Raw genomic sequence first — 25,265 nt, forward strand, 5'->3', positions numbered from 1 at the left:
TGTTGCTCTGACATCACATGTGATGAAGACCATGGAGAGACTGCTGCTTCACCACCTGAGGCCACAGGTTCAACACGCCCTCGACCCTCTGCAGTTTGCATATCAGTAGAAGGTGGGAGCAGAGGATGCCATCATCTATATGCTACATCGATCCCTCTCTCATTTGGACAGAGGCAGTGGTGCTGTAAGAATTATGTTTCTAGACTTCTCTAGCGCCTTCAACACAATCCAACCTCTGCTCCTTAGGGACAAGCTGACAGAGATGGGAGTAGATTCATACCTGGTGGCATGGATCGTGGACTATCTTAAAGACAGACCTCAGTATATGCGTCTTGGGAACTGCACGTCTGACATTGTGGTCAGCAACACAGGAGCGCCACAAGGGACTGTACTTTCTCCGATCCTGTTCAGCCTATATACATCGGACTTCCAATACAACTCTGAGTCCTGCCACGTGCAAAAGTTTGCTGATGACACTGCTATCGTGGGCTGCATCATGAGTGGGCAGGAGGAGGAGTATAGGGACCTAATCAATGACTTTGCTAAATGGTGCGACTCAAACCACCTACACCTGAACACCAGCAAAACCAAGGAGCTGGTGGTGGATTTTAGGAGGCCCAGACCCCTCATGGACCCCGTGATCATCAGAGGTGACTGTGTGCAGATGGTGCAGACCTATAAATACCTGGGAGTGCAGCTGGATGATAAATTAGACTGGACTGCCAATACTGATGCTCTGTGTAAGAAAGGACAGAGCCGGTTATACTTCCTTAGAAGGCTGGCGTCCTTCAACATCTGCAGTAAGATGCTGCAGATGTTCTATCAGAAGGTTGAGACGAGCGCCCTCTTCTACGCGGTTGTGTGCTGGGGAGGCAGCATTAAGAAGAAAGACGCCTCACGCCTGGACAAACTGGTGAGGAAGGCAGGCTCTATTGTTGGCATGGATATGGACAGTTTGACATCTGTGGCAGAGCGACGGGCGCTTAGCAGGCTCCTATCAATTATGGAAAATCCACTGCATCCACTAAACAGTGTCATCTCCAGACAGAAGAGCAGCTTCAGCGACAGACTGCTGTCACTGTCCTGCTTCACTGACAAACTGAGAAGATCGTTCCTCCCCCAAACTATGCGACTCTTCAATTCCACCCGGGGGGGTAAACGTTAACATTATATAAAGTTATTGTCTGTTTTTACCTGCATTATTATCATTCTTTAATTTAATATTGTTTTTTGTATCAGTAAGGTGCTGCTGGAGTATGTGAATTTCCCCTTGGGATTAATAAAGTATCTATCTATCTAATCTGTGTAAACACATCGTTAAAACAAACGTTTTCATATTTTATTAGTAAATGACAAAATGTTGGCATAAACTATATAATGTGTGAAGCCTGAAGTCCAAAGATCAAATAAACACTTTCATAAAAGGTTCAAGGAAGATACAACAGCTTCTATGGCATAGTGGTAAGATTTGCTGACTTGTAATCAAGAGTCCTCAGTTCGATCCTGACTGCCTCCTATATTTCCCGTTTTCAGTAGTGAGCTGCTCTTATTATTAATATTATACAGTACACACATACATTTGGTTTGCGTCTGTAACAGATGGTGTACATTTACAGGACTTATAAAAGTTACCTTTTTTTTTTTTTCACTTTTATTCTCTCAGTCACGATCACGATAAATACTACTGCCCTTGGGATCTGACACTGTTAGTTTTTATTTGAAACTGGGAGTAACTGTAGATGTGACTTGTGTTTTGAGGCAATGGAACTGGACATTCTCTGATCTGGAGGGATAAAAGCTGACACACAAACGCTGGTGAATCTGCCTTCTTCATATCTCACCGTCACTTGATTTTTTTTATTCAGTTTTATTGAGTGTTCCTGCTCTCGCTGAATTTGTATGTACCTTATGGTCTATGATGTCAAAAAAAAAACAAAAAAAAAAAAAAACAGAGACATAGTTATATATGATATTTGGAATTATTCATTTTATGACCTGTATAGTACATTTCGGAAAACATTGTGGCTCAGATGCAACATTATTCATATTATTCATATTCATTCGCATAACACTACAGTAATCCCTCCTCCATCGCGGGGGTTGAGTTCCAGAGGCACCCGCGAAATAAGAAAATCCGCGAAGTAGAAACCATATGTTTATATGGTTATTTTTTTATTGTCATGCTTGGGTCACAGATTTGCGCAGAAACACAGGAGGTTGTAGAGAGACAGGAACGTTATTCAAACACTGCAAACAAACATTTGTCTCTTTTTCAAAAGTTTAAACTGTGCTCCATGACAAGACAGAGATGACAGTTCAGTCTCACAATTAAAAGAATGCAAACATATCTTCCTCTTCAAAGGAGCAAACAGATCAATAGGGCTGTTTGACTTGTAAGTATGCGAAGCACCGCGGCACAAAGCTGTTGAAGGCGGCAGCTCACACCCCCTCCGTCAGGAGCAGAGAGAGAGAGATAGAGAGAGAGAGAGACAGATAAAAAAATCAATACGTGCCCTTCGTGCTTTTAAGTATGCAAAGCACCGTGCAGCATGTTGCCTTCACGAAGCAGCTGCACAGAAGGTCGCCAACGTGAAGATAATCTTTCAGCATTTTTAGACAAGCGTCCGTATCGTCTAGGTGTGCGAACAGCCCCCCTGCTCAATCCCCCTACGTCAGGATCAGAAAAAGTCAGCGCGAGAGAGAGAGAGAAAAGTAAGCTGGGTAGCTTCTCAGCCATCTGCCAATAGCGTCCCTTGTATGAAATCAACTGGGCAAACCAACTGAGGAAGCATGTACCAGAAATTAAAAGACCTATTGTCCGCAGAAATCCGCGAACCAGCAAAAAATCCGCGATATATATTTAAATATGTTTACATATAAAATCCGCGATAGAGTGAAGCCGCGAAAGGCGAAGCGCGATATAGCGAGGGATCACTGTACATGTTTTTATTTCCCCTGATCTTGCCAGTCCCCACATGTTGCTGTTTCTTTTGTACTCCAGGACATGCAGAGGCAACAATAGTACAGAGGGCTATTGGCAATCATCACATTCAAATGTTAACAGTTCACACACACGCAAGGACCGTCCTTCCCACATTTACGATGTGTGTACCTGTTGCAATGCTCACACTTCTCTCAGCAAATCTTACCGCTACACCACGGAAGCTGTTGTATCTTCCTTGAACCTTTTGTGAAAGTGTTTATTTGATCTTTGGACTTCAGGCTTCACACATTATATAATTTATGCCAATATTTTGTCATTTACTACTAAAATATGAAAAACGTTTCTGTTTTAACAATGTGTTTACACAGATTATTGTAGAAACGGAACACACATAAAATGCATGTGTTCCAAATAACAATCTATTATTTCCATTGTACAACTCCAGCACTTCACTCCCATATAATCAATCAAGGCATGAGCTGGGAGAACTTTGTGAACATTCTGTGACGGTGGGGGATGGAATAGCAGGCTGCTTGCTGCTTGTCTTAATCGGCACATTTACAGGACAAAAGATGCTGAGGGAGAGGTGCGAACGGATTTAAGGTGGGCCGGATCAACAAGTTTTTTCGTAGGCTCTGGTAATTCTAGTGTTAAAGAAGGTTTCAAGTTTATCTAACAGAAAAAGTGAGGCCAACCCACTATTTTTTTTTTTTAAATGCATTTTTTAACCTTTAACACTGCTATATACCATACTTATACAGTGGTGTGAAAAACTATTTGCCCCCTTCCTGATTTCTTATTCTTTTGCATGTTTGTCACACAAAATGTTTCTGATCATCAAACACATTTAACCATTAGTCAAATATAACACAAGTAAACACAAAATGCAGTTTTTCAATGATGGTGTTTATTATTTAGGGAGAAAAAAAATCCAAACCTACATGGCCCTGTGTGAAAAAGTAATTGCCCCCTTGTTAAAAAATAACCTAACTGTGGTGTATGACACCTGAGTTCAATTTCCGTAGCCACCCCCAGGCCTGATTACTGCCACACCTGTTTCAATCAAGAAATCACTTAAATAGGAGCTGCCTGACACAGAGAAGTAGACCAAAAGCACCTCAAAAGCTAGACATCATGCCAAGATCCAAAGAAATTCAGGAACAAATGAGAACAGAAGTAATTGAGATCTATCAGTCTGGTAAAGGTTATAAAGCCATTTCTAAAGCTTTGGGACTCCAGCGAACCACAGTGAGAGCCATTATCCACAAATGGCAAAAACATGGAACAGTGGTGAACCTTCCCAGGAGTGGCCGGCCGACCAAAATTACCCCAAGAGCGCAGAGACGACTCATCCGAGAGGTCACAAAAGACCCCAGGACAACGTCTAAAGAACTGCAGGCCTCACTTGTCTCAATTAAGGTCAGTGTTCACGACTCCACCATAAGAAAGAGACTGGGCAAAAACGGCCTGCATGGCAGATTTCCAAGACGCAAACCACTGTTAAGCAAAAAGAACATTAGGGCTCATCTCAATTTTGCTAAGAAACATCTCAATGATTGCCAAGACTTTTGGGAAAATACCTTGTGGACTGATGAGTCAAAAGTTGAACTTTTTGGAAGGCAAATGTCCCGTTACATCTGGCGTAAAAGGAACACAGCATTTCAGAAAAAGAACATCATACCAAAAGTAAAATATGGTGGTGGTAGTGTGATGGTCTGGGGTTGTTTTGCTGCTTCAGGACCTGGAAGGCTTGCTGTGATAGATGGAACCATGAATTCTACTTTCTACCAAAAAATCCTGAAGGAGAATGTCCGGCCATCTGTTCGTCAACTCAAGCTGAAGCGATCTTGGGTGCTGCAACAGGACAATGACCCAAAACACACCAGCAAATCCACCTCTGAATGGCTGAAGAAAAACAAAATGAAGACTTTGGAGTGGCCTAGTCAAAGTCCTGACCTGAATCCAATTGAGATGCTATGGCATGACCTTAAAAAGGCGGTTCATGCTAGAAAACCCTCAAATAAAGCTGAATTACAACAATTTTGCAAAGATGAGTGGGCCAAAATTCCTCCAGAGCGCTGTAAAAGACTCATTGCAAGTTATCGCAAACGCTTGATTGCAGTTATTGCTGCTAAGGGTGGCCCAACCAGTTATTAGGTTCAGGGGGCAATTACTTTTTCACACAGGGCCATGTAGGTTTGGATTTTTTTTTCTCCCTAAATAATAAAAACCACCATTTACAAACTGCATTTTGTGTTTACTTGTGTTATATTTGACTAATGGTTAAATGTGTTTGATGATCAGAAACATTTTGTGTGACAAACATGCAAAAGAATAAGAAATCAGGAAGGGGGCAAATAGTTTTTCACACCACTGTAGAATTCACTAAACGATTTGACCCAATAATCTATAAAAAATATACATTTAATCAATCAAAGGCAAGCAGTCACAATGCCACAAAACAAGTAGTACTATTAGTATACAAAAATATAGTGCAATAAATGGATAGCTTTACAATAAAACTAAGCCTCCTAATAAGTGTGACATGTCATAGTTTACAAACCGGACAATTGCACCAGTATAAGAAAACAAAACAAAAGCAGCAGGATTCTACCTTATCTGGAAACCACTTCTCTAGTACCAAAAGCCAAAACCAAGCAAGTCGATGTGGACTGCCAACTGTCTCCCACCTGTAAGAAAAAAACAATTTAAAAAATAAATAAAACCCAAATCATTCTCCATAGCTTTCCTGCCTTAGTGAGGTTTCTGTATACTGATGACACGAGTACTGAGTTTATTTTCTATCCACCTTTTCTGATGAGGATTTAAAAAGGTAACTCTTCCATATGTAATTAAATATCTTGCCATACATAGAAATCCCCTTAGAGGACAGAAAAGATTGATGGTGAGAAGACAGCATGCTCCACACTAGTCATTTCTACCAGGTTAAGAAACTACCGTAAGAATCCCTGGTGTGAAACCACGCACCTGGCAGTTAACCAGATTACACCTAGGTTACCAGTTATAGCAAATATACTACGTACATTAAGTAAGAATACTGATGATGATTTTCTAAGCATACATAAACATCTGCATAATACCTGAGCTTGTAAGGACAGGAGACAACCGCTTGCAGTATTTCTCCTACTTGACCAGCACCTTCTCCATGCCATTCCTTCAGTTGTCCAACGGAAGCCTGAGCAAGCTCCCATTCGCCCTGCCGCAGACACCAAGTGAAAAATGCAAGCAGTTTCTCCACGGAGGTCTGCGCCTCTTGGCCAAAAGGATGCATGTTCATAAGCCTGCTCCTCAACCAGCATCAAATACAGGGCTTAAACTTGGAATAAAAGGTGCCAGGCTTCCTTCATCTGCATCTTCTATAATAAAAGAAAACATAACTGCTTAGTTTTATGCAGAAAGTGGCAGAAAAGTAGGTTCCTCAAAAAACAGTAACTAACAAAAAAATTATTTTATTATTATTTTTGGAGACTTTAAAGAGTTACCCTCAGTAATCAGAACAAAGAACTAATTGTTTACGATTAATTTGTTTTTCACTTCTGCAGTTCACAGGAATTGTTAGAGGGTTTTTTTTCATAATATGACAAAAATAAATGCTGCACATAACAAGGACACAAACAGTATTAGTATGAACAGTGTTGCTTACTTTTAAGTAGAAAAAAAAAGCGACACTTGTTCAGTAAGTATCAGGACATCAAGATTTTTAAAGATGTGTCTTAAAAGAAAAGAAATGTCTTATACAATTGTCCTGTTTCTTTGCAGGCATTGCAGGTTAGCAGCTAAGGCTCTGAAACTTTTAAGTCACAAAGCTGTCAGTTCCACCCTTACCTCCAGCTCACTGTTTGAACCTGATTACGTCACGTAACCTGATGGTAGTCTAGCTGTACAACTGACTTTTACATTGGATTATATTCACTACAGAAAAGTCAGATAGAAAACACAGATTAGCTGTATAGTTAGTTTGCACTGAACTCTCATTTGTTAATAAAGCATCTTGTAATGGTCTTTGTTGCAAAAAGCACTACATGCAAACAACAGTGCAATGGATTACAGACCATATTGGCATACTTTTATTAACAAGTACCTGCCAGTTTTCAATATATCCCCAAATGTGCAGACACTGGGAGACACCCAATAAAGAATGCAAACAGAAAACTTAACCACAATTCTATAATTATCTTCCACACGAACAAAGGCAAACAAGAAAGAGTCACTATGTAAATGATGCCCATTCAAATATGTATTCAACTGAAAGAAAAATTACCATTTAACACTGTTACCTATGGGGGAATTTCAGAGGAAGCAGCAAGGCTTTGTTCAGGAAGTAACAAAATGTGAAAGGGTAAAAAAATAAAAAGAAGGTAAAGTACAAAATAGCTCTCTATTTTAAGATTGGCTTAAATAAAAAAAGACTCATCAAGGACTAACACTTCATCATTTAGAGAGATGCCAAATGCATCCTAACCAAGAAATCTTTGAAAAAACTACAGTTTCTCAACAGAGGTAAAACTATGCTAAAGGACTGAGCAGGTCACGTGATTAACAATTCAGCATAACCAATAACAAACCACTTTGTTTGGGGACTTTTTTTTTTTTTTTTTTTTTTTTTATTAATAAAAGTGAATATAAAAAGTTTGCACACTTCCGAAAAAAATCGCAGGTTTTGCGTGATAAAAAAATGAAACCAAGATAAATCCTGTCAGAATTTATTCCACAAAATTGCAAACTATACAAAGGTGGTGAAAGTATGTCTACTAGGACTAGGTGTTTTAATCCCTTGTGAGACTTTCCCGGACACCACCAGTCGGAGACCACATCTTTATAAAAGCACACGTTTATTTAATCACTAATAAACACAAATCCACACAGCACACAATGCATAAAGCAATAATCACCCCAAAATCAAGTCTTTCTCAGTCCTTGGCCGCCTTTCCTCTCCTCCTGGGAGCTTCGTCCTACTCCTACTCCCGACTCTGGCTCACTGACTGTAAGGAGGCAGCCCCTTTTATTCCTGCCCGGATGTGCTCCAGGTGGCTGATGATGTCCATCCGGCAGCACTTCCTGGTGTGGCAGAAGTGCTGCCCTTTGAACCGGAAGCACTCCAGACGTCCCTGGCCGATCCCTCCGCCATCTTGCCAAGTGTGGCGGAAGTAATCACATCCGGGTCTCCTGAGGCTTAAAGCGCCCCCTGGCGGAGGCCACGGTTCCCAATAGGTCAAATCCTCTTTGTCCCTTTCCCGTGGTCCTCTTTTTATCCAGGGCGGCTGCCCCCTTGTGCCCCGGAAGCTGTTAATGTCCCTTTCCGGTCCCTCCAGGCATCCTGGCCAGGTAATGACCGCAGTCATCTGTGACACCCTTTGTAATCAGGACAGCATTGATTTCTTAGGTAGGACTGGAGGTGTCCTCATGGATTTTCATCTGGCAGTGTTACTGCCTCCAGTACTACACATCATCAGTTGTATACCCCGGGGTCATTGGGTGTTTCGGCCTTTATCACAATACACCCTCGCCCAAGGATGGCCCACCACAGGCTGATCAGACCTGGGTGTGTGCTGCGCTGGAGGCTCCATGAGCAGCCCATACGGTCTCATTCCGCTTCAGCCACAACCAATGGCTGCTTCTTATGGCGGTATCTGCCAGCTCCTTTATGATCTTCCACTGAGCCTGCCCACCGATTCCTACCTCCTTCAGTAGCCTCGTGGTGGAACTAGCTACGAAACCCCTGCAGCCCACCTCCACTGGATGCACAGACACGTTCCAGCCCCGGTCCTCCGCTACATCTGCCATGTTTGTGTATCGCAGCTTTTTCCTTTCGAATGCCTCATCGATGGCTTCCTCCCATGGGACTGTCAGTTCCACAATGAACACAAGTCGACAGGATTTAGACCAAAGGACCAGGTCTGGCCGCAGGTTTGTTATTGCGATTTCAAGTGGGAATGTGAGTCTTTGATTTAGATCCACTTGCATTTCCCAGTCTTGGGCTGCATTCAGTGGACATGAGACTGGAGATGCTCTTTTGGATGGCTGCTTCTCCCCCTCACAGACAAAAGATGTTTGTTGCCTAGAGGCAGTCTCAGCCTCCAAGGGTATGGTGTTGGTGGTTACCCTCTTAATCTCCAGGGCAGCTGCCAAGCTCCTCAACACTTGGTTGTGGCGCCAGGTGTATCTGCCTTGGGTAAGGCTCGTCTTGCAACCCACCAAGATGTGTTTAAGAGTTGCTGGGGCAGCACACTGGAGACAGGCCGGATCCTCTCCAAACCAAAGATGCAAGTTTATTGGAGACGGCAGGACATCATCAGAAACTGATTAGCGAAAAAAGGAAAAGAAAAAACCCTGCAAAAACCTGGTGTCATAAGTGTGCAGACTAATAATCAAGGATGTGGCTGCATTCAGAATCAGCCAATCCCAATAAGTCTCATTTCAAAGAGTAGTTAGTATACACCTGAAATCAATTCAAGGGGCTCCGACTGAGCTCAGATAAAGTTTGGCTGTTCCTGAAAGTTTATTCTGATATCCTCTTGTCTGCAACATACTCCAAAAGCCATGGTCTGCAAAGACCTTTAAAACATGAATGGAATCTCACCAGTGAAATATATCAGTCAGGACAGGGGTATAAAAAAAGTATCCAAAGCATTAACCATCCCACGGAACATGGTGAAGACAGTCATCAACAAGTGGAGAAAATATGGCTCAAGAGCGACTCTGCCAAGATCAGGACGTCCCTCTAAGACTGAGGAAATGACACTGAGATAACTGGTCAGGGAGACCACCAAGAGACCTACAGCAACATTAAAGGAGCTGCAGGATTTCCTGGCAAGTACTGGTTGTTCCCCATATGTGACAACAATCAGTCGTATTCTTCATTTGTCTGGGTTGTGGGGTAGGGTAGCAAGACAAAAGCCTTTTTTCACAAAGAAAAACATCCAAGCCCAGCTAAACTTTGCATAAAAGGTATACTCAGTCTCCCACCACCATGTGATAAGAATGTATTGCGGTCTGAGGAGACCAAAGTTAGACTATTTGGCCATAATTCTAAAAGGTATGTTTGGCACAAAAATAACACAACACATCATCAAAAGAACACCATAGCCACAGTGAAGTATGGTGGAGGCAAAATCATGCTTTGGGGCTGCTTTCCTTCAGCTGAAACATGGGCTTTAGTCAAGGTGGGTAGAATCAGGAAGAGCAGGAAGTACCATTCTATTTTGGCACAAAACCTTCAAGGAAGCTAAACTGAAGATAAACTTCACCTTTCAGCATGACACCAACACAAAGCATACATCAAAGTTAAAAAAGCAATGGCTTCATCAAAGGAGGATCAATATTCTGCAATGGCCCAGTCAGAGCCCAGACCTGTGAGGTGACCTCAAGAGAGCTGTGCCCTGGAGATGCCCTTGGAATTTGATACATCTGGAAATATTTTACAAGGAGGAAAAATGGCCAAGTCCAGATGTGCCAAAATGACAGACTTACCTACTGACGGAGTACTATAGTAAAACCAAAAGCTGCTTCCACGAAGTATTAGTTTCGTATTAGTTTGTGCACACTAATGCAAGCACAGTTTTGTAGGATTTTTTCCCTTTTCACTAAACAGCTTCTGATTTGTTTTCACCACCTTTGTATAGATTGTAATAAAGATGGAATACATTCTAAAAGACTTTCTCTTGGTTTCATTTTTTAAAAATCACACAAAAGCTGCCATTTTGGCAGAGGTGTATAGAAGTTTTCTATCCATTGCATGTGCTTGGTCAGGTACCAGGTAGCGAAAGAGAACATGTTAATAAAGGTGTAAAGAAACATGTGGAAGTGGACAAGGCGACTGGAGAGCTGCTGTCACATTACCCAGATAAGATCAAAGGAGGATATAAAAATGAACTGAGTCTGATACAACTAAAAAAAAGAACGATATCAGTCAACTAATGGAAAAAACACTACCATTTCATCTTAATTTCAGACTTGTCTAGTAAGTAACTAAATGCATGCAAACAGACTATCTAGAGAAGCAAGCTATTGTAAAGACTTGCTAATGGCAAGCTAAAAGTATAACATTTACCCTTTGTTGCATATGTTAGCTTATTCAATTACGAGTTATGGAGTTTCTGCAGAACCAGTAACCTAACAGTGCAAAATGCAAACTTTAGACCAAAAGAAAGTGTCAGAAACAAACACAGCTGAGCTTTTCATGCAAGTTTCCTGTATACTCTCTGCCCTACAGCCTCTTAGGAAGTGAGATAAAGACAGAGAGCTGATTAAAACCACAAACGGGTAAGGTTTTATTGACAAACTCGAGACAACACTTTGCTGTAGCTTACTTACACCCCAAAAGCAGAAGTGCTCCCATTTTATTTGCGAAAGCAAAAGCATTAAAATCATTAAATGCAAATCAAACAGATTTATCATTATTAGTATGGGATCAAGAAACCCATTAAATGTATACTTCATTTTATATACTGTACATCAGTACAACTGTTTAGCAGTGAATGAAATCCTACATTCTGCAGCTTCCCGGCTTGTGCCTATTGCTACTAGGAAATGATGCGGCACATCATAAAGAGGAAAAACGTATTGGCACAACAACAACAGTAAAACCAAAGCTTTTCTCAAATACATTACCTTAAAAGTGGTATGCGGGTTTGCACAGTCTGCTTTTAATTTATAGTCATTGATTGACAATAATGCCTATTATAAAAACAGCTCCAAAATGTAAACAAATGAGAACTTTGGATACAAATGTTTGAAATAAATGTAAATGGAATGTACCTCTTTGCTTTTCTTGGGCAGACACTGCTCCTGACCAGAGCTGCCAGATTTGTTGTGCTCTTTAAAACTAAAATTACCTCAAATTTTGCATCACTTTCTGTTCCCTCTAAAATCATTTTATTGTTTTGTGTTTGTATCAGTTAGGCATGTCCCCAAAATATAATACACAGGAACCATTAGCAATTCTGATAAAGCAAAAGTCAAAATTTTCTGGTGAAGAAGCGTCTGCCATAAACAAACACAAATTGTCCAAATTCTTCTTCTTCTTTCGGCTGCTCCCGTTAGGGGTTGCCACAGCGGATCATTTTCTTCCATATCTTTCTGTCCTCTGCATCTTGCTCTGTTACACCCGTCACCTGCATGTCCTCTCTCACCACATCCATAAACCTTCGCTTAGGCCTTCCTCTTTTCCTCCTCCCTGGCAGCTCTAACCTTAGCATCCTTCTCCCAATATACCCAGCATCTCTCCTCTGCACATGTCCAAACCAACGCAATCTCGCCTCTCTGACTTTGTCTCCCAACTGTCCAACTTGAGTTGACCCTCTAATGTACTCAATTTCTAATCCTATCCATCCTCGTCACACCCAGTGCAAATCTTAGCATCTTTAACTCTGCCACCTCCAGCTCTGTCTCCTGCTTTCTGGTCAGCGCCACTGTCTCCAACCCATATAACATAACTGGTCTCACTACCATCCTGTAGACCTTCCCGTTCACTCTTGCTGATACCCATCTGTCACAAATTGCTCCTGACACTCATCTCCACCCATTCCACCCTGCTTGCACTCTCTTTTTCACCTCTCTTCCACAATCCCCATTACTCTGTACTGTTGATCCCAGCTCTACTCCCTGCATCCTCACCATTACACTGACCTCCTCTCATTTACACATATGTATTCTGTCTTGGTGTTCCTACTGACCTTCATTCCTCTCCTCTCTAGAGCATATCTCCACCTCTCCAGGGTCTCCTCAACCTGCTCCCTACTATCGCTACAGATCACAAAGTCATCAGCAAACATCATAGTCCACGGGGACTCCTGTCTAATCTCATCTGTCAACCTGTCCATCACCATTGCAAATAAGAAAGGGCTCAGAGCCGATCCCTGATGTAATCCCACCTCCAACTTGAATGCATCTGTCACTCCTACCGCAGATCTCACCACTGTCCCACTTCCCTCATACATATCCTGTACAACTCTTACATTCTTCTCTGCCACTCCCGACTTCCTCATACAATTCCACATCTCCTCTCGAGGCACCCAGTCATATGCTTTCTCCAGGTCCACAAAGACGCAATGCAACTCCTTCTGGCCTTCTCTAAACTTCTCCATCAACATCCTCAGAGCAAACATTGCATCTATGGTGCTCTTTCTTGGCATGAAACCATACTGCTGCTCACTAATCATCACCTCATTTCTTAACCTAGCTTCCACTACTCTTTCCCATAACTTCATGCTGTGGCTCATCAATTTTATTCCCCTGTAGTTACTGCAGTCCTGCACATCCCCCTTATTCTTAAATATCGGCACTAGTACACTTCTTCTCCACTCCTCAGGCATCCTCTCACTTACCAAGATTTCATTAAACAATCTGGTTAAAAACTCCACTGCCATCTCTCCTAAACACCTCCATGCTTCCATAGGTATATAATCTGGACCAACGGCCTTTCCATTTTTCATCCTCTTCATAGCTGTCCTTACTTCCTCCTTGCTAATCCGTTGCACTTCCTGATTCACTATCTCCACATCATCCAACCTCTTCTCTCTCTCGTTCTCTTCATTCATCAGCCTCTCAAAGTACTTTTTCCATCTGCTCAACACACGCTCCTCGCTTGTGAGTACATTTCCATCTTTATCCTCTATAACCCTAACCTGCTGCACATCTTTCCCAGCTCGGTCTCTTTGTATAGCCAATCGGTACAGGTCCTTTTCTCCATCCTTAGTGTCCAGCCTCTCATACAACTCATCATACACCTTTTCTTTAGCCTTCGCCACCTTTCTCTTCACCTTGCGCCTTATCTCCTTGTACTCTTGTTTACTTTCTGCATCTCTCTGACTATCCCACTTCTTCTTTGCCATCCTCTTCCTCTGTATACTCTCCTGTATTTCCTCATTCCACCACCAGGTTTCCTTTTCCTCCTTCCTCTTTCCAGATGTCACGCCAAGCACCCTTACTATATCTGCTGTAGTTTCCCAGCTGTCTAGTAACTCTTCACTGCTACCCAGTGCCTGTCTCACCTCCTCCCTAAACTCAACCTTGCAGGTTTCCTTTTTCAACTGCCACCATTTGATCCTTGGCTCTGCCCTCATTCTCTTCCTCTTCTGATCTCCAACGTCATCCTACAGACCACCATATGCTGCTTAACTACACTTTCCCCTGCCACCACTTTGCAGTCTCCAATCTACTTCAGATCAACTCTTCTGTATAGGATGTAATCTACCTCTGTGCATCTTCCTCCACTCTTGTGCGTCACCCTATGTTCCTCCCTCTTCTTAAAAAAACATATTCACCACAGCCATGTCCATCCTTTTGGCAAAATCCACTATCCTCTGACCTTCTTCATTCCTCTCCTTGACACTATACCTACCCATCACCTCCTCGTCTCCACGGTTCCCTTCACCAATATGCCCATTGAAATCCGTTCCAATCACCACTTTCTGTCCCTGGGGTACACTGTTCATCACTTCATCCAACTCACTCCAAAATCTTCTTTCTCGCCCATTGCACACCCAACTTGCAGTGCATATGCACTAACAACATTTATCATCACACCTCCTATTTCCAGCTTCATAATCATTACTCTGCCTGACACTCTTTTCACCTCCAGAACACTCTTGACATACTGTTCCTTCAGAATAACTCCTACCCCATTTCTCCTCCCATCCACACCATGATAGAACAATTTGAATCCACCTCCGATCCACCTGGCCTTACTCCCCTTCCATTTAGTCTCTTGCACGCACAATATAATCAACCTTCCTTCTCTCCATCATATCTGCTAACTCTCTCCCTTTACCAGTCATACTGTCAACATTCAAAGTTCCTACCCTCAGTTCCACTCTCTTCCTCTCCTCCTGCCTCCAGACACATTCCCCCCCAACCCCCCCTTCTTCTTTGGCCAACAGTAGTCCAATTTCCGCCAGCACCCTGTTGGCCAACAGTACTGGTGGCAGTCGTTGTTAACCCGGGGCTCAACCGATCTGGTATGGAAATTTGTATAGTTGTCCGCATATTGATTTGGCAAAATTTTACACCTGATGCCCTTCCTGATGTAACCCTCCCCATTTATCCGGGCTTGGGACAGGCACAAAGAAACACACTGGTTTGTGCATCCCCTGTGGTTGGGTTACACAAATTGTCCGAATTAATTAAAAAAAAAAAATGAAACGAGCACAAGAGGACTTCCCAGACATTTAACTTGAACAGAATGAAACCTTTTCACACGGACAACACAATTACAATCGTATTATTAGTATTACTTATTACTTGGTGAACACCTACACATCTGAGATACGATTGGTTACATTTCTTTTGTTTCTTCAGATGGGTCACATACAGGAGAGGAGACTTTATCCTGGTCACAGAGTGACATGATCACAGACCGCTTATGTTAAATCCTATCCTCTAGACAATATGAAAACCACCACGTCTGTCTCGCCATATACTAAAGAGGTCACAACAAACTTTAAAATACAAACAAAATGAGGGTTTCAAATTACATTGTTAAAATGGCTGGATGGTTAAGTGATAAAGGCAAACTAAACAACAATGGAAAATGTAATGCTTGATGCTGTTACATATTGCTTACTTCTTTTTTATTTTGGGTTTTCTTATCCATATTACTAACCGAGAATGCTAAACCGGATGATGGACGCAGGCACATCCGGCAATGGGCCGTAGCTGCAAAAAGACGTACTGCGCAGGCGCAAAAAGAGTCCGCGAGGGTCGGCTGAGGAGTCGAGAAAGGCGGATAGAAGAGGGCGAGAGAGGCGGATGAGGGGCCGCGAGAGGCGGACAAGACCACAGAAAAAAGGAGTGAGCACAGGAAAAATTGAGAAATGAGGCGCAAAGAGCACCGAAAAAAGGAAACGGCACATAAAAACTATTCAAACGCAAGCAAAGCACGAAACACATTGCACACGAAACTAGACCCAAAAAAAAAAAAAAAAAAAAAAAAAAAGAGGCTCGCGCACAACAGCAAGGCACCCCCCCCCTACAGGCACCGGACGGGACACACACCAAGAGGGGGATTCAACAAGCCCATGGAACACAAAAAAAAGAACACAAAACCACCCCACAGACCCTACAAGCAAGGGACGGGACACACACAAAGAGGGGGATTCAACAAGACACAGGAACACAAAAAGAAAGAAGACGCTCGCGCGACAACAATCCTCAATCCCCACCCCCCCCCCCCCACACACACACACATCCATAAGAAGTGACACCCAAAGCCACATATTCTAAAGTGAACATCAACACCTTCACACTAGACAGCATAGGTGTCAGCATTGGTGGATCTCCTTACAATAAAGCACTATTAACCGTTCAACTGCAGAAAAAGAAACATATTAACAGTGACTGCGATCCTTCTTATTACTTATCCATATTTCGCATGCTGAGAAAGAAACAAGTCATGAATACACGGTCACGGGTACAAAACGAAAAGGAAAGGATAACAGGAACAAACACACGAAAACGAAAGAAACAACAAAATAGACGGCTATGCAGCATAGGTGGATCTCATTACAATAAGGCACTATTAACCGTTCAACCGCAGAAAAGGCTCCATATTAACAGTGACTGCGATCCTCCTTATTACTTATCCATATTTCGCATGCTGAGAAAGAAACAAGTCATGAATACACGGTCACGGGTACAAAACGAAAAGGAAATGATAACAGGAACAAACACACGAACACGAAAGAAACAACAAAATAGACGGCTATGCAGCATAGGTGGATCTCATTACAATAAGGCACTATTAACCGTTCAACCGCAGAAAAGGCTCCATATTAACAGTGAGTGCAATTCTCCTTATTACTTATCCATATTTCTAAAAGAAAAAATGTCTCGACTCCAAAAACGCAAAGCTCAACTAAAGCTTCTAACTAACGATGTACCTAAAAGTAAAAACTTTATGAACTGCATTAGATCCTACAATGGTTCATTTGCTTTTGCATATACCGGAGTAAATATCAGGCCACCAAAAGGCAATGGCCCATACTACTTTCGCATATGTGCACAAATACTGCATCGCATTGGAACAGTGCACCCTGAAACAAATCAACAACGCAAATATGCACAAATCTACATCCTAGATCCACATGACGCAAACTATCAATCAAAGTGCTGCATCGCAACAGGCACGGATTCAAAACGAAACACCTCCCGTCTCCGACATACGTTAACGGCAGGGAAGGCTACAACGGGCTTCTCACACAGCACAGGCAAATCGATTACAGCTCCAAAACAACACGTCCCAAATACTACACATGCAACAACGCGCCTCTCAAACGGCACAAGCAAAACATACACCAGGAAAATTCATTCGGATTAATGAATGTCATTTGCAATCATTGTCATTCAGTTCACTGCCCTGAAGAAACAACTGGAAATACAAGTTATACATTTACACGTTGTTGTCAAAAGGGTCAAATTAGACTGCCTTCTTTACATTCATATACTGAATATCTACAGAGGCTTATAACTGACGATGTACCTGAAAGTGAAATCTTTATCAACTACATTAGATCCTACAAATCGGTATCCACTATGAACATTAACGGTGGCACTGCACGTGACATCCGTCTTGAAAAAATGTTGTTTATTGATGAATGTTCAATGGCATGAAGTCACTTACTCAACACCATTCATAAACTTCTACAAACGTTTATGAATAATAATATTCGATTTGAAGGAAAGGTACTTTTATGAGGAGGAGATTTTAGACAGTGATTAGCTATTCTTCCAGATGCCATGCACTCAGCTATTGTTCAGTGCACCTTAAAATACGCAGACAATTGGCATTACTTTCAAAACATACAGTTAGTAAAAAAGATACGATGTCCAGAACCAGATCATAACAATTGCTTATTACAACTGAGAGATGGTACACTCACCAATACAGCTGGACTGCAGGCACATATTATTACAATTCCTCAAGCCTTTATCTGCGACAACTTAGTTACAGAGACATTTCGAACAGCAATCTCATTAGACCAAATGCCCCTTTTAACACAACGCACTATATTATGTCCAAAAAATATTAATATGGAAAACATTAATACCCAGGTCATTCCATTACTTCCTGGAGAGACACAACTCTTTCTAAGCTCTGACAAACTTGACTCTGATCACAACAATAACCATCTTAAATGACCTTACAAGTTCTGAGCTGGAATTACCTTTTACACTTAAACGGCGTGTACAAAGAAATTTTCAAATAAACCTTTACACTGTGCCACACACTTTATTGTTTGCTTTCTATTTGCATCATCTACACCGTCACACTATTCTATATCTCATTCATACATCACGCTCTTTGTCATTCCCAACACCAGGGGTTGGCGAGCGAAGCGAGCAGGGGGCGGAGCCCCCTAGTAATGGATAAATGATAAACGAGTATGTCACAACGACTTACAATCTTATTTGATGCAGGTACCATATACTCAACTAGACAGCAGAAAAAAATGAAATAGGCACTAAGTTGCTGAAATATCAAAAAGGTCAGTATCAGGTCAGCATGTTCAATTAAGTTGGGGCAATTAATAGGACATTCTTTTTTCCATTGTGCTATGATAAGTAGGTTAGGATTCTCCCATCTGACTGAAACAAGATGGTATGCTAGCAGCATTGTGTAAATTAGCACAAATAATGTACTCATTCGGGGGCGGCACAGTGGCACAGTGGGTAGCGCTGCTGCCTCGCAGTTGGGTGATCTGGGGACCTGGGTTCGCTTCCCAGGTCCTCCCTGCGTGGAGTTTGCATGTTCTCCCCGTGTCTGCGTGGGTTTCCTCCGGGCGCTCCGGTTTCCTCCCACAGTCCAAAGACATGCAGGTTAGGTGGATTGGCAATTCTAAATTGGCCCTAGTGTGTGCTTGGTGTGTGGGTGTGTTTGTGTGTGTCCTGCGGTGGGTTGGCACCCTGCCCGGGATTGGTTCCTGCCTTGTGCCCTGTGTTGGCTGGGATTGGCTCCAGCAGACTCCCGTGACCCTGTGTTCGGATTCAGCGGGATGGAAAATGGATGGATGGATGGATGGATGTACTCATTCGGCAAAGCAGTAATATGCCATTTTGTTATTCTAAGAAGTCCCATTAGAGGATTAAACATTATTGTGAATGCAACACTATCTGACAGATGAGCAAATATTTTAATCCAATTAGGTCCAAACAGCAGACAATGACAAAACATGTAACCCAGGAAATCAGGGGCTTGAAGGAATCTCTCACAAGTAGGGTCTTGTCCAAGGTATACTTTATTAATCTCTCAATTTTGACTGTCTAAACAGTGTACAATTCTGACCAGAGTTTCAATGAATTTCACTCAGAGCGAGTAAGTATTTATTTTATCAAGAGATGACATTCATTTTCTGAAAGTCTAATTGAAAGATCCCATTCTGAATGCTGTCTTTACATTATCTAGACATAAACTCTGAAAGGAATACTTCACTCAGAAATATATTATTTTTATTATGTTACTTATCCCATATAGTTTGTAGCAAGATAAAATATTTAATCTCATGGCTTAATGAATAACAGATATAAAAAATGTTTATGATACAAGGAAATGGTAACCAATGCTGCGCAATGGCAAATAATGAGAAAAATGTCAAAAAAAGCCATGATCATAATAATTGTGTCATGCACTGTAATCCACATCAGTTATTCAGTCATTTGTTCGAAACTTGCAAAACACATGCATTTTTTGATAAAATATTGATAACTAGATAATTCCTAAAAAATCAGTGCATATCATATAAAGGTAACATCGTTCACATGGGATGAACTTTTTGAACAGAGGCTCCGCCTCTCCCCCTTATTCATTGGTCAAGAGTCTAGTCTTTATTTCAAAACGTCACTTTGAGCAGAGTATTTTTTTAAGGTATACTACCTACTCCTTTAGAGCACTCTATCTATCTATCTATCTTGTCCTTGCAAGGTGAAACTGACTGCCTTCAAGGATCGTCTACACTGGTATCAGATTCGAAGCGAGTGTTCAACCACTGGATTTCAGCTTAGCTGGCAGGAAGTATTGGTTAAGGATTTAATAGAAAAAAGTTTACAGGAAATATTTAGTGAATATTTGTCATCCTAACAGGCAAAATTAAATTTCATCCTAATTCATTCCAGTTTCTTAGTAAGTGGTATTTGTAACCCAAGAAGAAATTAAAGTTAAGTAGTAGTAAAGTATTTTTTTAATTCTGACTGAACAAAATCACCAATGTATCAGATTTTTAAAGAAAAATTTGTTTATATATGGTGCAGTATATTGTAATGCCTTGTCTAAAAATAATGTACAAAAAAAAAGATTTGATTAGTGATTAGTAAAAGGGTCAATCACAAAAAATAATATTTTTAGCCCCCTTTTTTTTTTTTTTTTTTTTTTAAAGTGTTACAGTAATTTGGTTGCAGTGCTCCTTTACACAAGGTGTTACAGTAGTTGAGCCAGCATGCACCTTTATTTTCTTTTGCAGCAAACTTCCCGCAGTGTAAACAAAGAGCAGAGAGTTGACGCTAGTTTTATCCGTGAACGAGAGGTGATTGGTGTATTGGCCATTATGTTGATGGAAGCGGATTAATAAACTGAAAAAAAAGGAATCCGAGAGGTCATCCTATGCAATTGGACAAATGGCAAGAAAAGCTAGTTTAAGTGTAACCCCCTTACACCACCCTTCCGTTACAGGTATGCAAGGCCCTGAGCTCTTTTATAATGGTGCCGCCACCTCTATTGTGGGAATGTACATTGTCGCCCACCTTCAGCCTTATAATCAATAATCAACTCAGTTACTCAAATATATAAACAAAACCTCTCTTTACTAAATTGAAAGTGAACGTTTTTTTTTTTTTGATAATTTACAATATATACACTATACATAAAATACAAGCTGTAACTTATTTATAACCCGATGTATATATTTTGGTCCCGACACTATTGGTGAGCTCACCCGGACATATTTCCAGTCAATGAATATTACTCACTCCATTGGGGGCCCCAAACGTAGCTCGGGTGCGTAGTGGCCAAACAAACAAAACAGAAACTGGCCCCTTCACTTGAGAATTTACTCAAGCCACTTTAAAACAAATAAACAAAAAAAAAACACACGTACCTTGTTTTGTATATTCTTCCTTCTCCCTTTTTCTCAACCACTCTCTTTACTCACTGATCACCATTTCTGCACTTGTGTCCTGCCTGCCGTCTTTCTCTTTATCCAACAACTCTTCTTTTTGTTTTATCCGCTTGCTACATTTAGTCCTTCTTTCTTTCTCTCTGTCTTGCATCGGTGTTTTGCGTCAACTGCGACTCTCTTTTCTCTTTCTGTCCGTCTTGCTTCAGCGTGCTGCCTCAACTCCAACTTTCTCTTTCGTTCTGTCCGTCTTGCTTCGGCGTGCTGCCTCAACTCCAACTTTCTCTTTCGTTCTGTCAGTCTTGCTTCGGCGTGCTGCCTCAACAGCGACCCTCTTTCTAGTTCTTTCTCCGTCTTGTTTCGGCGTGCTGCCTAAAACTCTCTTTCTTCTGGTCTCGGCGTTTTGCCTGAAACTTTCTTTCTTCTGGCCTCGGCGTTTTGCCTGAAGCTCTCTCTTTCTTCTCGCTTCGGCGTTTTGCCTGAAGCTCTCTTTTCTTTTTCTTTCTCTCTCACCACTCCCGTCTTCTCCTCTTCGTACTGCGACTCTTCCGAACTATCTTACAATGGCGTCTCCCCCCCGACCAATCCGAGGACACCTACATATATACTCAACTTCAATAAACTTTATTTACACAAAACTCGCAGTTATATATATTCCTTTTGAAACCTGACCCAGGTTACATAAGGAATTCAGACCTTTTTATTTTGTCCTTTAAATTAAAACAGAAACCGTTTTAATTTGAAAGTGAGCTTGTTTAAAATGTAGCAGCTTACACTTTTAATTGGAAAAAGAAAAGATAAAGACAAATTTGAAATTGCTGCATAGTAAACAATAGGTTTTTTAAACAATTGTACTGTGTGTCATTAAGTATAAGTTTTGATAAGAACAAAATCCTACGTAATTAAAATGGTAATCCATATTTTATAATATCTAGCTGAGTCACTGGAAGAAAAAGAAGAAAAAAAAAAAACACACACACACACACAGGTATAAACATAGTAAATGTATATTTTAACTGCAAAAAGCTGTAGTGCAGTTAATGATTTAAAATGATAAAAATCTATAAGTGCATTACATATTTACATTTAAGTAGTGTTTAATTGCCAATATTAATTAATTGATTTATGAGAACCATTTTTTGTAAAGAGGAATGGAGAAAACTACTGTTTTTAATTAAGCCTTATTTCAGATTGGTACATTACAGAAAAAACTAAACAATATGATAGTTTGTAATTATGAGAATCATTTCATTTTCTTTCACATCATATGTATCATGGATAAATATTTTTGTACATAATTTATTAGTTAATGTATGTATTTTAAGGAAATGTTATTTACTTTAGTATTTTATGGTCACTAAAAGTAAGCCTAAAGAATTTCATTATGTTAATAACAAATGAACAGTTAACACCTGCGGTCTATAGTTTAATCATAAAAATGCATTTTAATATAGCACATATTATACAAGACTTATATTTGTCTGGTTATGCAGGAGATTAGTGTAAAAAGTTTTTTCAATGGGATAAAGGTGGAAAAAAATGGGCTGATCAAGTAACATGAAATCATTGATTGATATCGGCCTTAAGAAACCCAATTGGAGCATCCCAAGGCACTAGGACACATACGTTCAAATGCTGTTTATCGACTTCAGCTCAGCATTCAACACCATCATTCCTCAGCAACTGATGGAAAAGCTGAGCCTGCTGGGACTGAACACCTACCTCTGTAACTGGATTCTGGACTTCCTGACTGAGAGACCTCAGTCAGTCAGAATTGGAAACAACATTTTCAGAACAACCACACTTGAGCACTGGAGCCCCTCAAGGCTGTGTGCTCAGTCCATTACTGTTCACACTACTGACTCATGACTATGCAGCAACACACTGCTCTAATCAAATCATAAAATTTGCCAATGACACAACTCAGCATACAGAGAGGAGGTGCAGCGGTTAATGTACTGATGTAAAGCCAATAACCTGTCTCTGAATGTAGACAAAACAAAGGAGATGATTGTTGACTTTAGGAAGACTAAAAGTGACTATTTGCCAGTGAACATTGACGGCTCAACTGTGGAAGTCGTCAATAGTACCAAATTCCTGGGTGTCCACCTGGTAGAGAACCGCACCTGGTACCACAACACCAGCTCTTTAACCAAGAAAGCCCAGCAGCGGCTCTACTTCCTGCATAGGCTGAGAAAAGCCCATCTTCCACCAGCTACTCTAACAACATTCTACAGAGGAACCATAGAGAGCATCCTGAGCAACTGCATCACTGTCTGGTTTGGAAATTGCACAGTCAGGGATCACAAAGCCCTACAACAGATAGTGAAGACAGCTGAGAAGATCATCAGTGTCTCTCTTCCCTCCATCATGGACATTTACACCACACGCTGCATCCGCAAAGCCACCAGCATTGTGAATGATCCAACATACCCCTCACATTCACTATTTATACTCCAACCATTGGGAAAAAGGTACCGAAGTGTTTGGGCCCTCACCACCAGAATGTGTAATAGTTTCTTCCCCCAAGCAGTCAGACTCCTGAACACTCAAGGATCGGACTGATATCCGATATATGTGTTCTGTTCTGGAATGTTGCACATGTTTTTACATTTGACTCACATGCACCTTGTTATATATTATGTGTCTTTATGTTATGTGTCGTGGATTCTTCATTGTCCTGTGTTTTATGTAGCACTATGGTCCTGGAGGAACATTGTTTCGTTTCACTGTACAGGGTATGCTGTACTACTGTATATGGATGAAATGACAATAAATACTCTTGACTTGACTAGGTGTAGGAATAAACATCCTTATTCTCTCTGAGACCTGGGAACAACAATTTCATGAAGCTTTGTGATTTCTAGATCTTGCCTCAATAGCTTAACCTTTTTCCAAAGGCCTCATTTTCAGTAAGTGTACGATTTAAAGGGGCAGAATTTAAAGATTAGCAGCATGGCCCCCAAAAAGGGGGGGGGGGGGCTGACAGCCTCTAGCCAGGGGGCCCGGGATTACAGGGGCCCGACACGGGATGAGTAGATATTATGCACAAACAAAACGTATGAACAGAAACCAAGAATTGATCCTACAGCGCTGAGTGTCAACTTCAGCATAAAATATTTTGAAAACTAAAAACAATATCAAAAAAAGTTTCAGATAAAAAATTTCCACATACATTTTTCTACAACTTTCTCACTTTGACATTTTACAAATCCAAATAAAACGTAGAACTCTCCACTGGTCGAAAATTTTGATATTAATTGCCATCCATTATCCAACCCGCTGAAATCGAACACAGGGTCACGGGGGTCTGCTGGAGCCAATCCCAGCCAACACAGGGCGCAAGGCAGGGAATCAATCCTGGGCAGGGTGCCAACCCACCGCAGGACACACACAAACACACCCACACACCAAGCACTCACATAACTTTATTTATAAATATTATAAACAACAAACTTAAATTATACATGGTTTTAAGCACAATTAAATAAGAAATACTACACAAAAAAATTAAACATTTACGTCACTTATTTCTGCAGATATAAAGAGTTAAAGTTAAAATTTTGATTTTTTTCAAAATTGCCACCATTTTCAAAAAGACGTAATTTCCGGCTTTTTATTAGAAAATTGAGGCCTGCGACAACCGCCATTATTTTAGTCGGAAAATTTCCTATAGGAAACCCTACATTAGAAAAGTATATCAAAAATGCCAGAGTACATGAAAAACTAAGCGTCAAAGTAAAGGAATAACACTCGATGTTGAAACTTCACTTGTAAAAGACCTAGTTCAAGAAATGCAGCATTTACGTGACTCGTGGGAAAGTATTATTCAGGAGGCGAAAGCAGTTGCTGAGGTATTACAAGTGCGAACTGAATTTCCAGAATATGATTTCAAAGTTTCTGTAGTTTTCCCAGTATTGGATTTTATCATCAGCGATTTAAAGACAAGATTTGAAGCAGCAGATGCCATATGTGAATTATTCTCACCCATTTTGAATTTTCAGAACTTGGACAATGGTCAACTTACCGCAAGAGCTGCAAAACTTGTACATGCATATGCAGAAGATCTGTCAGATGACTTACTGGAAGAAATCTTTCACTTCAAAAGTATTTACAAGACAGTTTTTGGTGTTGAAAAAAAGCCCAATTAGAATTTTTAACGCAATTTACGACAAAAAATTTCAAGGTATATTTGCCAA

At 41.0% G+C, this 25,265-nt stretch overlaps 1 protein-coding gene across 1 annotated transcript in view; it reads right to left on the reverse strand.

The window, feature by feature from the left end:
* Window positions 1–25,265, reverse strand: part of zfyve26 (zinc finger, FYVE domain containing 26) — a 168,078-nt gene that overhangs the window by 117,660 nt on the left and 25,153 nt on the right. The window contains 2 exon segments of the mRNA XM_051920021.1: window positions 5,559–5,634; window positions 6,046–6,321. Of these exon segments, the coding sequence (XP_051775981.1) occupies window positions 5,559–5,634; window positions 6,046–6,242 (273 nt within the window). The 5' untranslated portion in view covers window positions 6,243–6,321.

Source organism: Erpetoichthys calabaricus, chromosome 16 (genome assembly GCF_900747795.2).
Source record: "Erpetoichthys calabaricus chromosome 16, fErpCal1.3, whole genome shotgun sequence".
In the NCBI taxonomy this organism is placed as follows: Eukaryota; Metazoa; Chordata; class Cladistia; order Polypteriformes; family Polypteridae; genus Erpetoichthys; species Erpetoichthys calabaricus.